The sequence below is a fragment of the Arvicanthis niloticus genome, chromosome 18 (assembly GCF_011762505.2).
Source record: "Arvicanthis niloticus isolate mArvNil1 chromosome 18, mArvNil1.pat.X, whole genome shotgun sequence".
Taxonomy (NCBI): domain Eukaryota; kingdom Metazoa; phylum Chordata; class Mammalia; order Rodentia; family Muridae; genus Arvicanthis; species Arvicanthis niloticus.
Window position 1 is genome coordinate 39,637,683 of NC_047675.1, and position 17,681 is coordinate 39,655,363.

General features: G+C 40.7%; 1 protein-coding gene across 2 annotated transcripts in view; it reads right to left on the reverse strand.

The window, feature by feature from the left end:
- The window catches only part of Adamts18 (ADAM metallopeptidase with thrombospondin type 1 motif 18), a 145,144-nt gene that overhangs the window by 25,238 nt on the left and 102,225 nt on the right, over positions 1-17,681 (reverse strand). For both annotated transcript variants that reach the window (XM_076915918.1, XM_034522883.2), the window contains 4 exons: positions 16,971-17,143; positions 12,673-12,803; positions 11,348-11,471; positions 10,496-10,740 (listed from right to left, as the gene is read on the reverse strand). In XM_076915918.1, coding sequence (XP_076772033.1) covers positions 10,496-10,740; positions 11,348-11,471; positions 12,673-12,803; positions 16,971-17,143 — 673 coding nt within the window. The remainder of the gene's footprint in view (positions 1-10,495; positions 10,741-11,347; positions 11,472-12,672; positions 12,804-16,970; positions 17,144-17,681) is intronic.

The following is a 17,681-nucleotide window of genomic DNA, read 5'->3' on the forward strand; positions in this document are numbered from 1 at the left end:
TTACTCCAGGGATTGTATTATTCTCCCCTGACTATAAAACACGCAGAGATATATGGCAAGATCTGGTGAACCCACGTGCTGGAGAAGCAAAATCATCTCCCTTGGTACAATGAGCCTCCTGAGACTGCATGGGTCAACGGCATCTTATATGTAAATCACTTGGTACTCACAGTGGGTAAGAGAAGCACAGGCATCCCAGAGAATGTTTGAGGACTCAAAGTGTGTGGCTGAGGTGATAGCTCAGTGTTTAGGAGTACCTGCTGGCCATCTGGGCTTGGCAGTGCTTGCCTTTTAACCCCAGCAGGGGCAGAGGTAGGTGGATTTCTGTGAGGTGAGACCAGACTGACCTACCTTGTGAATTCCAGGCCAGCCAGAGCTACAAAGAAAACTTTCTATTTGCAGCACTCGGTCATTCTTAACCTATAACTCCAGCTCTAGAGGATCTGATACCCTGTTCTGGTCTTCTCAGGCACCTACACATATGTGCACATACTTACACACACAGTTACACATACATAAGTAATTAACTTTACTCTGTATGGTTCTAAGGCTGGTCCTAAGAGATAATTAAACATCATGATGATAACATGTACTGAAGAATATGAAGGAGAGGGGGAAAGGTGTATATGAAGGTTTGGAGGGAGGAAAGGGGAAGGGATTAATGTTGTAATCAAATTATAATCTTCAAAACAAAAGAACCTACAAGTTTTATCACATGATAGTGTTTGCTGCACACTTTAAAAATTTCTTCCTACTATTCTAGAATGTTCTACATACTGTGTCAGTGTTGGAAAGCTACAAAGAGAAATAAGTCACCATATGATAAAGCTGGGATTCAGGTATCAAAAGAACACACCTGATAAACTGGGACCTATGAAATCTGATCGATCCATTTAATGTCACACAGGAGCCATTAAGTCTGATCACCAACTACTACTACAGCCATTTTCTGTCTTGCCCATGAAGCTTTCCACAGGTAGAGGATCCAAAGATCTATTCCTTATACTTCTTAGCAGCTGATGGTTGCTGAGGGTGAGTCACTCAGCCACTGGCAGGTCACTCACATCCTAGTGGGTGGTCCCACATTCATGTGCATATGGGCATCACTAATTGGACTCAGAGTTATTAATAACAGAAAAAAAAGCAAGACATGGAGTTATAATAAAGATAAGATGGGGTACTGGGGCAAGCTGGAGGGATGTCTGTAATGATGGGTAGATACGATGGAATTGTATTATAGAAAGGTACGGGATTTTCAAAGAATAAACACAAAGTATTGCTTTTAAAAGACAAATCCATAATGGATTATAACACATTTTAAAAATAAAAAAGAAGTCATCAAGGTCCAAGGGAGGTGCATGTTTTCAATGTGGCGTCCAGAGGGAGTGGGGGGGAACATTTAGGGTGGGAGATAGGATCAAGATACGTCAGACGTATGTTAGCAACTGTCAAAGAATAAATCAAATATTTAAAAATACTTGAATCATGAAGGTTGGGCAGTACAGTTTGCATTTTAACGACTGGTGCAACTTCAATATCTAAGATAGACCTAGGTATTTAATGTTTTTAAAATTAAAATCGGATGTCTAAAAATATAACTTAAAATGTTAGACATCAAGAGGGACATAAAGAGGAACAGGTCTCTTTGATGATAGCCATGGGGAACCAATGCATCCCAAGGATGGGGCACTGCTAGAACCTTGCCAGTTATGATATAACACACCGGAGCAGATAAGAAAGAGGGGCATGATCCTTACAGGGCTGCCCTTGAGTGTCTAGCAAACACAGCTTTCTGCTGAATTTTACACTGTAACCAGAACTGAGACGCACGAAAGGCCAGAAGTGCTGTCTGCAGACCCGTTTCTGAGGACGATGGAACAAGCATCTTTCTTTTTGCTGTGTTCCCACATTCTGATTCCGGCATCCCACAGGATTGTAAAACACATTCAACATTTTTATATTGGAGTGAACATATTTTTGGCTCCCAAAGTATCCATTTTGGTTCAACTTACTGTCTTTGTATGAAAAGGAAAGTGAACTTTATTTAATTCCCTTTAAAGAATAATACTATGGATCACTTGGACATTAAGATAAAGTCTCCTTTAGGGAAATATAATTTATTAGTTATTACAATTCCTCTGTCTCTGTCTCTGTCTCTGTCTCTCTCTCTCTCTCTCTCTGATATTGTTTGTCTCTCTGTCTGTCCAAATCTGTCTGTCTGTCTCCCTCCTCTTCCTCCTCCTCTTCTTCCTCCTTCTTCCTCTTCTTCTTCTTCTTCTTCTTCTTCCTCTTCCTCTTCCTCTTCCTCCTTCTCCTCCTCCTCCAACCCCTCTCTCCCTCCCTCTGCCTTGCATGTTTGTTTGTGCAGGCACAGTGATGCTGAAGAGATGATGCACATGTGGAGGTCAGAGGACAACCACTGGAGTTGGCCCTTGCCTGAGCACCTTGTTTGAGACAGTCTCTAGTTTGCCCTTGTGTATGCCAAAAAGTGGCTGCTCTACAAACTTCCAGGGATCTTTCAGTCTCTCCCTCCCATCAGGTCATAGAAGTCCCTGGGTTACACATAGTCCTCATTACACTCAGCCTCATGAAGGTTCTGGTAAACTGTAATTAGGTCCTTACTACAAACAGTTTACCCACTCAACTATCTCCTGAGCATGACTTAATAAAATTTTAAGTTTTTTTAAAAATAATCCTAGGCCATGAGTTTCAGAGAGAATTAAATGTGATTAATAGTAACTAGAAACTTGGGGCTGGAGAGGATGGTTCAGGGCTGCTGCTCTAGAGGTCCTGAGTTCAATTCCAAGCACCTGCATGGTGGCTCACAATCATTTATAATGGGCTCTGTTGCCCTCTTCTGGCATATAGTCATGTAGGCAGACAGAGCATTCAGATACATAAAATACATAAATCAATAAATCTTAAAAAAAAACCAGATTAAAAACTAGCCAGAAATTTGATGATGCTCTCTGAAAACAATAAGACTCAACCCAGATTCTTTAAAAAGTTCAAACAAATATAATATTAGGTTATCAGATTTATTTTTAAACTTCATATGTATTCATAAATTTAAAATGAATTCATACTTGCTTTAAACATTAAGGTATATCTATTTGGCCATAGAAGTTACTATGGGGGTGGGTTGTCTGTCAGATTATATTTCCAGCCTATTACATGAAGCTTCATTGAATGTAGTTGCAGATTAGGATCAGAAGGTAAAGCTTCAGAAACGAACAACCAAGAAAATGTAATTTGGCTTCACGACGGTGACGCTATAACGCTAAATAGCTACAAATATTAATGTAGTGTTATAATTTTTTTTTACATGTACGAAAGATTATTTTACAGGGCAAGTGAGATAAAGGTGCTTGCTACCAAGTGCTCAAGTGGATAAAGGTGCTTGCTACCAAGCTTGATGACATGAGTTCAACCTCCGGAACACCCATGTAGTGGAAGAAGAGACCTGGCACCTGCGGTCCTCTGACATCCACACATTCACTGGGGTATGCATGTTCCCAAACACACACACACACACACGCTACACACACACAAACACACACACACACACACACACACCACGCATGCATGCACACACAACTAAAATACTTTTAAGAATATGATACATACTCAACTGAGCATACAGCACATATTTATATGACTCTTCAAATACATTCTATTCAACATTCTTCTTATACGTGGTTGTTACTGTTTAAGGAGCCATTTTGTGTTTAGGAACATACAGATGGATGAATCTGACCAGTTTTAGGGAACTCTATCCTCATTTCTTTGAATTACTTTTCAAAGAAATAGTAAAACTAGGGGTTGGGGAGGGTGGCTCAGCCTTTAAGAGCACTGGCTACTCCTGCAGAGGACCTGGGTTTGATTCTCAGCACCCACATGGTGGCTCACAACCATCTGTAACTCCCATTTCAGGAGATCCGATGCCTTCTTCTGGCCTCTACAGGTACCAGACATGTACACGGGTGCACAGGCATACATGCAGATAAAATGTTTGTAGTCATAAAAATAAATCTCAAAACTTATTTTTAGATGCTGGATGAAATTTTGTACCCACTGAAGAAGCCAAACGGTGTGTAGTTCTTGGTCGGGGTTAAATGATACAGCTGAATGATCTGTGGTGAGATTATACAAGGCAGGATAAAGAGGCTCAGCCAAGGCTGGTGTAATGCTTAGCAACAGGGCTTAGCAACAGTGTATCAAAGTCTGCTTAACTTGATCAGTGTGCAGGATGGGACAGTCAGGCTTCACAGATGAAAGGAAGGCTCAGACACCCCACTCTTCACTACCTGTCATTTCTCCTCCTATTTTTCTGTTGCGGCTTTTCTGCTGAGCAGATCTGTTTAGGATCGAAGCTTCAACTACAAACAAAACTCTGAAAAACTGGGATGGTTTTGTGTTTATGAACTAAACTATGGAGGGAAATGAAATAAAAAAAAAATTGCTTGTAGGTCTTGAAGTAGTAAAAAGACCATTTCTCATCAGGAGTGACTCATCCTAGCTCCTGGCTGCATGAGGGAGATGTCCTGAAAGCCATTTAGCCTGGATCCTTCCTTTTGTTTTTGGTCACGTTTGGCCTATGAAATTTTGCTTAGTGATAAATCAATAGCTTTCCGAACCAACCAAATGAGCCATAGGTCGAGGTGCCACACCTTAGCTTGAGATTAGGCCAGTTTCCAACGGTTCCTAAACTGACCTTCTTATGCTTTTGAAACTTTGTCCCACATATTTATGTGGAATGGTGTCCTCAGCTTTGATGATTATAAAATCAATACGTTGATCAACTCTGGACAAGGCTGAAGATCTTCTAGACTTTGCACTACCAACTATTTCACCAAAATATAATCTTTTTATGAAGTAGTGGCTACTGGAGGAGAATCTACAGCCACAAATTTACTAAACCAGCCTAATCCCTAAAGGCAATTCATAAACACTCATCTTTATACACACAGATAAAGATAGTCTCCATCTCTCATCAAGAAAGCCTCTCTTTGCAACCAGCAGAGGCCATTATAGAAAGTCAGAACCAATCAAAATGCAAGATTGTGAAGTTCAGTCCCAGTGGATACAGCTACAAAACGCTACTGTACGAATGGCTTGGGAAACATCATGGAAGAGACGGTGAAAAGTCTGTAAGGGCCAGGAGCTCAGGGAGTTTACTATGAACTTGTATCTCCTAGGAATGGCAGAAGCTACACCCATTAATTCCCACCAACACGATTGTTCAAATATGAATTGACCAAGGATGACGCCAATGGACATACCAAAGTAGATGGAGAAAAACTCATGAAGTCTCAACCCTACACAAAGAAGTACAGGCAACTGCAAAGTGGGGATGGAGAGGTAACCTTCCCCAGGGAAGAACACACCAAGTGGTTATCCGGTGCCAAACAGCCCTGAAAACGTATATTCAGGTAGAGTTATACAGAGAGAGGTAATAACAGTTAGTAGGAAAAAAGGCCATGAATTTGAAAGAGAGTGGGGGGTATATGGAAGGGTTTGGAGGGAGGAAAGGGAAGGGAGGAATAGTGAAATTAAATTATAATCTCACAAATAAGCAACACAATGACATAAAGTATAATTTAGGCACCACATATATCGGACTCAAATGGGTTATTTAAAAAGGGAGAATGCTAAATTTGGAGGGTGGGAAGTAGGGTTCATCTGGGAGAGCTTACGAGGAAGAGTGGGAGGGGAAGGGATCAAATGCATTGTATGAAATTCTCTAAGAATGAATAATTGTTTTGAAAGAATAAAAGAGATAAGGATATCCATTTCAGGAGTATGCATCTTAGATGGCTTCCTGTTGCTATGATAAACACCACGACCAAAGCAACATGGCAGAGCGGGAGTGGGAGGATAGTTTATTTTCTTTTGCAGGTTACAGTCTCTCAAATAAATAAATAAATAAATAAATAAATAAATAAATAAATAAATAAATAAATAAATGCCAAGGCAGGAGTTTCAGGTGGCGACTGAAGCAGAAACCGTAAAGGAACATTGGTTACTGGCTTATTCCTTCTGGCTTGCTCAGCTACCTTTCTTATAAATTCCAGGGAAGGACCACCTCTCTAGAAATGGTACCACCCACTGCAGGCTGTGCTCTTTCCTCAATCCTTAATCAAGCAAGTGCCCCATAGATGTGCCCACCAGATGATCTAGTGGAGGCAATTTCTCAACAGAGGTATGCCAACTCACATTGATAAAACCTATTTTCCCCTTTAACAAATGATAAAATTATTAATGTAGCAAAAAGTTATTTTAAAATAAATTATGATGTATTTAGGGTTGCTTAAAATTTTCTTCAGGTGAAACAGGATAAAAAATACAAAAACTTTAAGGATCCCTGGTGTAGGAGATGACTGGAGGCCAACACATGACCAAGGTCTATGGCCAACATTGGCAAACTCGAATATCCACTAATGCCAGAAGTTTCTAAAAACAGATTTTTCGATTCACATTTTTACAAGAAGTCACAATGTCCCGTTATGCTTTTTTGTTATGTGATCTGGAAGATGGGGCTGGCCTTTGGCCACCAGTTTGCTCACCATGGCATGAGGTTTAAGGTTAGTTTCTTAAAACGTGTGTGCCATATATGCAAAGGGAAAAGGCGATGATGTGAGCAGAAAACTTACCTTAAACCATCCTTACAAGAGCTGCCCATGGCAAGTGTGATTCGTCTGTTCTACAAATGTAGACGTTAAAAGACGGAAAAAGCAAGAAGTTTCCCCCAGTTATGTTAGCAAGTTAAGCCTGCATTTCTAACCTTCAAATTTCAAGTTGTAGATGGTTAGTTTGGGTCAGTAGTCTTCTTAGCTCATCGGTAAATGTTTAAGGTGTCACACGGCAGATTCCATATGGTGTGATCACTAGTATTGACTCTCAACTTATACCATCTAGAATTACTTGGGAAGGGAATCTCAATTCAGGACTGTCTAGAAAGGTTTTCCCATGTGCATACTTATGATAGACTCTTCTTAACTGAGTTCATTGGAATTAGAAGATCCAACCCACTATGGGAAGTACCATTTTGTAAGTATGGGTCCCGGACCGTTTAAAGAGTAGAGAAAACGAGTTGGGTGCTTTGTTCTTAATTTTTTTCTCTACTTTATTCTTTCTCTGCTTTTGCAACAGTGGTATTGTAAAAGCCAAATAAACCCTTCTCCCCCAAGAGTTTGGCAGGGTGTTGTATCACAGCGACAGAAATGTGACTAGCACATGTGGAGAGGGCACTTTTATCCTGTACCATCATGGTTCAAAAGGTCCCCAGAACAGACAAATAGACTCCCATACTGTAGGAAATGCTGTGATTCTGAATTCCACACAGATTGCACAGTCTTCAAACTGTGAAACTGACACGTACATGGCAAGCAGTATTCTCTGGTTGCCTCGAGACTGAGAAAGAGTATTTGGGAAGGATACTCTATTCCAAAATGAACATGGAGAGATTTTGAGTGTGGTATTCATGCACAGATTTTAAATATCTTAGGATTCATAAGAAAACATACCAATTTGGAGTTAGCAGAAAAAGAACAGCTAGGGTACCATCCCTATTTTCACTAAGGAAATCTTTCTTCTCTCGTCTGGGCAGGTTCAGAGCAAAAGCACAGGACAGAATCCCAGGGTAGCAGCAGAAATACATTTATATACAAATTTCTATGGCAACGATGAGTCAAGGTCCAGGTGGACACATACTCTTTGTGCCAGCTCATCAGTGGTTTCAGTAGTGTTGTAGTTCAATAGTGTCTTTGTGACACATAGTCTTGATAAGGCAATGATTTGACTATCCCCAAGAGGCAGCCCATCAGCGAAAACTGGGACCTGTATCCTATGGTTTATTAACTTACATTAAGGTATCACATCCAGGGGTTTCACAATCTGATACACATTCATTCCAATGCTACTTTGGGTATTTTAATGCACACCCCACTGACTTTCCATTGCTGCATCAATACTGAAGATAAATCTTAAATAACAGGGGTTTAGCCCTACTACAAGGTACTGTCAAGATCACTATAGTAGGTTAAAACACCCACCAAAGGCTCAAGGAAGAAGCCAACATTTATTTTCAATATTGTCTTCTCCCTCAAAGTCTATATCCCTGGTATCTCTAGAACTGTCCTTCCTACTTTCTATCTGCATTTACACTACAAGCAAGTCCACACCCTTCATGTTCACACCCTAAGTGTCAATTCTTAATACTTCTTACCTGGAATTAAAGATGAATTCGTTTCCATTGGCTCTCGGCTCACTTTTGTGTCCCTCCGATCACGTTTCCACCCAGCAGCTGGAGTGAGTTTTTAACACACCCACCTCAGTAAGATCTGGACACTGACTTAGCATGAATCCCATGCCCCTCACCATGGGTGAGAATGTTGCCTGGGCTCTGTAACCCTACTGCACCCACCCAGGCCTCAGGACAACTTCTCAGTCTGATGCGTTAACTTCATTCTTAACTACTTCCTGCCTTGAAATCCCTGCACAATTCCCTTGGCTGGTCCTTTAATTATCACAGAAGATGACTCTTCTCTACCAACCCCTAAATCCAGAGACAGTCTCTGTTTTCTTCATTTAGATCTATTTTCCTTCAGGGAGCTTGCCAACAGAGCATAGCCCAAAGCTTTCAAATCTCAGAGTCAAAACACACCTTTCTTCTGCGTAAGTTGGTTACCTCGGGTATTTTGTGATAGTAACAGAAATCTGAGTATCAGTAAGCTTTCTACTATAATTGTGTAGGTAGAAAACCTCAAGGGCAAAATGACTAGCAAGAATAGCTGGTTATGTCAGCCCCTGTTGAAGAGTGGACATTGTCACTTATACACATACTGGAATAAATCAGTCCTGCTAAAGCAGACCACCAGTCCCATTTTGCAAATGGGAAGAGGGCAGATCTCTAGGGGACTCAGAGACATGGTTATGGTAACAATTTTGAATACTTCTTTAGATAAACACTAGCTGTGTTCATTGCTTCTACTGTCCATTCATATGTTTTTAGAACAACACTACTCTAGACTTTCTAATGTGCTAAGTTTTATAATTCCAGGGAGGGTTGCTATCTTGTTTCTTTCATTTTTTCTTTTGTTTTCTTTCCCTTCCTTTTTTCCCCCCTTTTACTACTTTATCCCCAGCTATATACCTGTATCTATCTACAGTTAAGTGAGGAAACAAGTAGACGCTCAGGGTGTGAAATGCAGAAGTCTTCAATAGCAGCTTCAAACAGTGGTATTTTTCACTTTCAACCTTCTACGCTTCTGGGAAATCTAGGAATCCATTCAGGAACCATCAAAACGTCATGCAAATTCACCCAGAATAGCGCGTCACACATAGCATCCAAACACCCACCCAGGACAAGAGTAATCCATTTTCGGTTGCTTTCACCAAAGACCCACCAGAGGCTGTACCTGATCACCACCCACTTTACCCCAGTGAGATCTAGTCCAGCTGAGCCAGGAAGCAGGAAAAAGAACAGGAAGCTTCAGTTTATACAGAGGAAGAATCTGCCTCTGGAAAGAGCTTTGTCGATCATGAATTTGGACAAAGTATCCCAAGAGGATGAGGACACGGTATTTTGAAGGAGCAAGGGCAGAGATGCTTCCTGAGCATGCCAAGGACACGATAAACATAAATAGCTTAACTGTTCACCAGGCTTCGAGAATGAAATAGAGTCCCAGGCAAAGGTCATCAGCCAAGCTCCTGGCACCTGTCTTAACATTCAGCGTTCATAGTGACTTTCTAGATGCCACTGGTTTATGTCTGTTGGGTATATACAAGGATATTGTTGATTCAAGGGCAGACAAGGCGCTGTGGCTGAGGTACATAGGTAGACTCCATGCCTGGCATACACAGGCCCTGGGTCTACTTCTTAGCACCAACAAAATGTTTTAAAAATCGTCTGAGTACCAACTGTCGCCGAACAGCCCAGCTCCCTGTTCCCAGAGCTTCTGCACTTTGTAGGTCAACTGGAACAGTTTTTCCTTAAGAGAGTTTTACCACATGAGTGGCTTGGCTTTTCTCAGCATCTTGGATGTGAGGGAACATCATGTGCATACTTAGAGAAACACTGGATATGTTCATTGCTTCTGTTGTCCATTCATATGTTTTTTTCTTTTTTTAAATATTGGGGGATGCTACAACTTACAAAATTATGACTAAATGCCTGCTGCCACCCAGGTCAGCATGTTCTCTATTAAAATACCTCCTTCTGGGCAGTCTGACAATGTTAGAAACAACCACAATAGACTTTCAGAATAGTGGTCACAACATAGAATCCTTTTATGAGTATTACCTTTGCATTCCTGGGAACTCCTAGGCAGGTGAAGTGGAAGAAGACTGCTATTTATATATGAAAAATAATCTTCAGAATAAAGTTGCTAACTGACCTCCTTGCACTCTGAAAGGCTGCCTATCAGCAAATGAGCCGAGTTTGTTCAAGTTGTCACCATGCCACAGGAGGCTCTAGCATCAGAATCAAACTTACTTCAAAGACAAGCGTCTCATTGGTGGGTCCTGGGGCATACAGTCGTTCAGGGTGGTTAAAGGAACGCTGGTATTCAAACGTGGTCCCTGCGAAGGTGAAGTCCCCAGGCCAGTCAATGCTCCAGCCCCCTGTGAGGTAATACTTTTGACTGAGGCTTCGAACAGCAAGATAGCTGGAAGAAAGCTGCAACTCCTGAATCTCAATGCTTCGGGCCCCAGCTGGGATGGTGACCACAGGGTAATACTCTAAATGGACACAGAGACATATTCCGTGTTTAATACTGTAGATTGGAGATTGGTAATTGGACATGCAGTAACCATTTTGATGGGGCCTTTGAGACTAGCCAATTCTATTTCATAAAGTGAAAAGACTAATAAATTCATTTTCTGTTTTTGAGATTTGTTCTCTCCTTTTCTCTGTCTCTGTCTCTCTGTCTGTCTGTCTGTCTGTCTCTCTGTGTGTGTGTGTTTACGTGTGCATGTGCACACACGTGCAGGCGTGTGCGTGTGTTTCTATGTGTACCTATGTGTCATAACATGCACAAAGAAGTCAGAGGACAATTTTAGAAAGTCTGTTCTTCTCCCCCCCATCCACCTTGAGTTCTGGGGTTCAAACTCATGTTGTCAGGTTTGGTGGCAACTGCCTTTCTCTGATGAGCCATTCTGTGGCTCTACTCAATCTTCTTCTGAGGTACAATGCATCGATGAATCCATTCACCTAAGGGTCCTAAGAACCTTATCATGTGGCAAGAGCTACCCCTAGTGTTGGATGAGCTAGGGTTACATTAGCACAGTCCCCTCCCCATTTAGAGGCAGAAGTGGGACCAGAATGGGAATGGCAAGTGGCTCTTACCATTTGCTTTGTGCTGACTGAGGTACAGGCCTTTATAAAACTTGCAGGTCGAGTTATCGCCTTTGCACACACCACATGCATCAGACACCGCCTTAGAGCCAAGTTCATGGTCGCATCCTACCGGCTGTGAGGAACAAGAGGAGGGAAGAATCAAAGATGAGCAGACCCGGTGAAGACTAACAGAGGTGGGGGATGGGCAGCTCTGCTAAGGTGAAAACCAGAGCCTTAAGTTACACTGGGGTTCAAAGAATTCCTCTGGAACTCTTTGTAAATAATAACCTTTATTCATTCTTCAAAAATTTTATTCATGCATATAATGTATTTTGGTTATATATAGCCCACTTCCCCCCAGCTCTCCTGGAAGTCTCCCACACATCTCCTCCCACCTTTTTTTTCTTTTGAATATTATTGCTGTCTTAACCTGCTGGTTCTAATGAGTACTGATCGTATGCATACAGAAGTGTGGAGTCAACCACTGGGATATGGGCAATCTACTGGTGGTCAACTTCCTCCTAAGAAAAGCAACTCTTCCTCTGCAAGCAAATGCATAGTTGATCAAACTGCATGACTGATCTGAGGCTTAGACTCCAGCTCTAGGAAACCAGAATAAAGAGTCGTGAGCTATTACAAGATTTCCATGCCAACTGTATGAATGATGCATGAAAATGCCGAGCAGTACACATTCAGACTCCCTCTGTGCATGTGCATATACATAAACACATGTATACATACATGCAACCAAGCATAAGAGGGCATGTACCTACACATATGCACAAACACATACACACACACATGAAAAACTTCCCATATGCATAAAAATAGCAATTACGCATACACAAATACACATGGAGATATTCGCACATGCATGCATGTGCTTGCGCACATACACACTCACACACACACACATGCCCTAGAAAAGGATGAAATGCTTATAATAAAGTTTAAGTGCAAGGGAAAGTGAGTCCCCAAAGACAGGAACTAGAAAGGGCAGGCAGCTCTGTTCCCGTTGCACTTCTGAAGTTCTACTACGTGGTGAACATGCTTAGTGCGCAGGCACTAAGACATTACCATCATTTCTGTCTTATTGTTTTTATAGCAATGCAAAAGTAGCTATCACTTACACACATTCTCTATGCCTGGAAGTGGCTGAAACAGAAAAATGAAGGAGTCTTGTGAAAGTTAGAGAGGGCCTCAAAGGTGTACAGCCCAGGTGGACTCTTCGGCCATCCTCCTATGTGTATTATAGAGACTCCCTCAACCATCCTCAGGGCACAGGAGGAGACATCAGCCTGACTGCACACCCTGAGGCAGAAATGTCCTCTTACTTCACAAATCCCATCGATGCAGACGTCGTTTCTGTGTGGGGAACAAGGCGTCCCGTCTTTCACCTTGCCAGACATGGCGAAAAAAAACTCAAAGTTCTCCGCCTTGCAGTAGAGTTTACATCGATCGTCCTCTAGAAGCAGAGAGATCAAAGGACAGGATCAAGACTAGCTGAGGTGCAGAATAGTGTGGTCACCAGAGAGAGCAATTAAATCAACTTGGATTAGCTAGTGGGAACAAAGTAGGTAGCATTCTATATAATTTTGTTTGTGAGCATGACTGCGTGTGTGCACAGAAGACCACATGTCTTTTAAAAGACAAATCCCACTTGAGAGCCCACACAAAGCCAATTAAATATTGACACCAAGGAATTGTGGGCTATTTTGTTTTGTTTGAGAGAGACTCTCACTATGCAGCCATGGCTAACCTGGAAGTGCCTATGTAGATCAGGCTGGCCCTGAACTCGCAGGCATCAACCTGGCTCTACCTCTCAAGCACTGAGATTAAAAGACTGTGTCACCATGCCTGGCTTGGCACCTAAGAATTTTATATTTATAATTTATATAAATCATAACTACATATATGGTTTTTGGGTTGTACAGATAGCCTCCCTGGACTGTAAATACTCCAGACGTTGTGAGCCCTTCAGTTGATGAATAGCAGCAGTTAGGTAAGAAGGTATCTTTGTGTCTTAATTAAATTTTAATTTTTACAAACAGTTCAGGTTATAGCCTAATGATTTAGTTAGGGACTAGATCCCCTCAGAAACTTAAGATAGCCTGTCAAAAGGTAAAGATCGACATACTTGGAAAACAAAACCATGTGGTCAACATTGTTTGTGAAAAATATCAAATTGAAATGTCACGAGCAGAAAAATCGAAGAAACTAATTCTAAAGGCAAACACAGTACTTTTATTTGACCATTGAACCTCTGGGAAATTTCTAGTATCATAGGAAAAGGGAAAAAAGAAGTATAGTTATAGTGCTTTTGTTATCTGGAAGGAGAATGAAAGCCAGTGCCTGCGATAGAGACAGCTGTCCTTGGCCAGCAACTCCAGATGACGTTTCTCACAGGGGACCTTCGGTAGGCGACACTGAGTGATATCCCTAACAACAGTTTCACACAGATGTGTAAACAGTTCACAAACAGTCCTGTTTCACAAAGCCCTTCAATAGAAGGCAAACTTAAAACTTACATGTGAGACAAAATATAATGTGTTCAAAAAATGTAGATGTGTGGGTGGACAAAATGTTTTTCTCTCTTAACTACAGTGTCTTTATTTTTCAAGTAACAACTTTATTTAGTGCATGGTAAGTTCAATAAATGAGATTTAGGAGGAGTTGGACGGTGTGTGTGTGTGTGTGTGTTTCTCTTCTGTATTAGTCTCAGGAATTGAAAAGCTCTAATAAAAGTTTATTATTTGCTTTTTGTCTTTTATTTGTTAATTTTTTCTAGTATAGATCTCTAGGCACAACCTTGCTTTTAAAAAAGAATAAAAAAGGTTTATTTTTAAAAAGTTTACTGCTTATAGAGAGCTCTGTATTCATGACAGAGCCTTCCCCTGTTCTTTGTTTTTGAGACAGTCCCACTATATGGCCTAAGCTGGCTTCTAATCTCTGCTTTATCCTACTTAATTTTTAGCATGAAATTCACACAACCTAGAGTCACCTAGAAGGAGGAAACCTCAACTTAAGAGTTGATCAGGTCATACTGGCTTATGGTCATGTCTTCCAGAGAACATCTTGATTGATGATTAATATGGGAGGGCCTAGTCCACTGTGGGCAGCACCATTCCCTAGGCAAGTAGATCTAGGCAATATAAGCAAGCTAGCTGAGCATGAACTAGAGAGTCAGTAAGAAATATTCCTCTGTGGCTTCTGCTTGAGTTTCTGCCTTGATTTTTCTGGAGGATAGACTGGGATTTGGAATTATAAGATGAAGTGAACCCCCCTCTCAGCCAGGTTTATTTTGTTAGGGTGTTTATCCCAGCAATGAAAAGCAAATGAGAACCTAACTGCCTCATCTTCCCAAGGACTGAAATTTCTAGTGTGTGCCATTTCATCTGGCCTTCTGTTCTTAAGTGGTAGGAATGTGCCAGAGTTTCAAATAGTGGTCAGTCTCCTCTGATTCTAAGTGTCACATGCAGAAGAAGGTGGGAACAAAAGGCTCAACTCTGCTGTCTCACACTGTGGAGACTCTGGGTACTGAGAAAGCAAATTCTCACAGAATGAGTGACTCAAACTGCACACTCCCTTGTTAGCAAAGTGTGTGTGTGTGTGTGTGTGTGTGTGTGTGTGTGTGTGTGCAAGAAAAAAATGCAGTTTTAGATGCTAGAATGAAACAATTTGAGCTATCCCATCTGCTGAGCTGCTGCTGGGTGGCATCTTTCTCTGATCATTACTCCATCTTTTATTGAATGCCTGTCATGATAGAGAACTTATCACTTACACAGGGATCAGGTGCCCCATCTGGGCAGCTAATATTCATTCATTCATTCTTTCCAAACATTACAACTATTAAAGCCAGGTATGGTAACACACATCTGTCATCCCAAGACAGAGGCTAAAGCAGGAAGATTGGGAGTTCCAGGTTAGCCTGGGCTACAGAGTGATACCCTGTATCATTAAAATAAGGCAAGAACAAATCCCTCAAACTAGCCTTGAAGTCTAGACTAAGTAGTCTTCTTTGATTCTATAGACACAAAACATGTTGAAGATGTACCAAGGTTTCCTCCCCGTGGATCCTAAGTTCTTGTAAAAATAATATATAAATGAATACATGAAGAAACAAACAAATAACATAATCTTGAGACTGGAAAGATGGTTTAGTGGTTAGGAGTGGTGAGCACAAATGACCAGAGCTCAGTTCTCATCATCCATACATGGTGGCTCACAGTTGTCGGTAACCCTAGTCCCAAGGGATCTGTACATAGACATATGTGTAGGTAAAATATTCATACACATGATAAAATAAATAAAAATTTATAAGTAACCTCAAGCTAAATTACGAATAAAATCAGGACACAGTCTTTAGAGAATAAAAATGTCAAAAGAATATAATAGCTATCTCTCTCCAAGAAGCAGAGATCTTAGGACAGTCTGAGCTGTCATGTTGATGTGTTCTTTTAAACAGGTTTTTGTAAATCTAAAACACCTCAATTTTTATTTCCTTTTAAACTTTGATCCTTAAAAAAAAAAAAAAGTGAACATTCACAAGCCTCTCATTATTTTCTCTGAAGACAGAGCTTTCAAAATATTCACATTTGCCTCTGCCCTTGACAGTCTTAGGGAGGTGTCAGCAATCCTGGCCCAGTCAAACTGGCATTGTTTAAAGCTGTGCTACCTGGTCTTAATAGCAGATAGGTCTGTTTACTATGGTTCTTTAGGTATGGTAGCTCTCTTGATGCCGACCGACAACACAGGTTTGGATTTTTTAGAACAGGGACAGCCATTAATTGTCAAAAATGTCATATCTGTCCCCTTTTACATGTATGGAACCAAGAGTCCCACAAATCCTTCTTCAAGAAAGTGAGGATGAGATCTGACAAATAAGGACAATACAAAGATGCCAAGAAACGGATGGACTAGTGATGGCTATCCATCATGGGTAATAGAATGGATATCAATGTTTCCATGGCAACTGACACAAATGTTTTGTTATTTTTAAAAAGTCAAATGCATCTAGGCATGGTGGCTCACACATAGAATCCTAGCACTCAAGAGGCTAAGGCGGCAGAGTGTTGTCAAGAGTTCAGGTTCAATCTGGGCTACATAATTCAGCCTGGGACATATATTAAATTCTAGGTTAGTTTCAGCTAAAGAATGATACATCATCTCAAAACATATCTCTTGTATCTCTCAAAATCAAAAGCAATATATAATTTTCAGTTATAAGAAATATGAAAAGTTCTGTATAACTTTTAATTCATTCTGTGGATGTACAGACATACATCCATTTTTTAAAAAAATTCTTCCTGTGGATGTATACGGGTTCATGAGTTTTCAGTCTGGACAACTCATATCAATTTCAGTTATTATCCCTGGGAGACAAAAATCACCAAACTGTCAACAGTATATTTAGAAATGTAAGCTTATTCTAAACAAACAGATCTTTTTGTTCACAGACAATAGGTGTCTTCTGGGGGGAAAAAAAGACTGCCAAAATAAACAACACCTATGAAAGTTGATAAAACACTGAACCAGGACAAGCCTCAGAAATAGAAAATAAACATGGAAACTGTTTAGCGAATTTGCATACTATCTACAGTGAGACACTGGCATGTCACAGTGACCAAGTTACCTTCAACTTTTGTATAGGGTCTCCAACGGTACAACCATCCCCGGAAGGGCTTGTTGTTATACTCTGCACACTGCTGGGCACGGAAATCCAAGCTATTCTCATGACAAGGGTTAATGTTGCACAGCTTGTAGATGCGGCTAGATCCTGGGCAGTACTTGCCACCATACTGAGGCCTAAAAACAGAATTCAAGAATTTCAGCACTAAGCACTCCACTCTCAGCCATGGGCAATAATGTAGGAAGGGATGATTGAGGAGAACATCATTGTGCTTTGGGCACTTATATCTAGTTTATTACATAATTGGAAACATATGTCCCATGTCTGGTTTCTTCCTGCTACCTTGCAGACATAACTAATCAACCACAGAACTCCTTTTTGTTTTCACAGAGACTTAATATGACCTTGTAATTGCAATATCATTTTCATCATACTGGAAGGCAGCTGCTGCTAATGTTTAATTGTAATTAGCACATAAAACCAAACTCACTTCATATCTCTGATCAAATTTTTATATTCTAGAACTTTAACAACTGATGACAAAACTATTCTTGATACTTTACGTGTCAGGGACTCTGTAATCACAGTGAGATATTCTCTGCAACAGTTTTTTGTTTTTTGTTTGTTTGTTTGTTTGTTTGTTTGTTTTTTTGGTTTTTTTTTTGAACCACGTACACACTCTGTCTGCACTAGCATCTAAAGCTTCAAGTATAG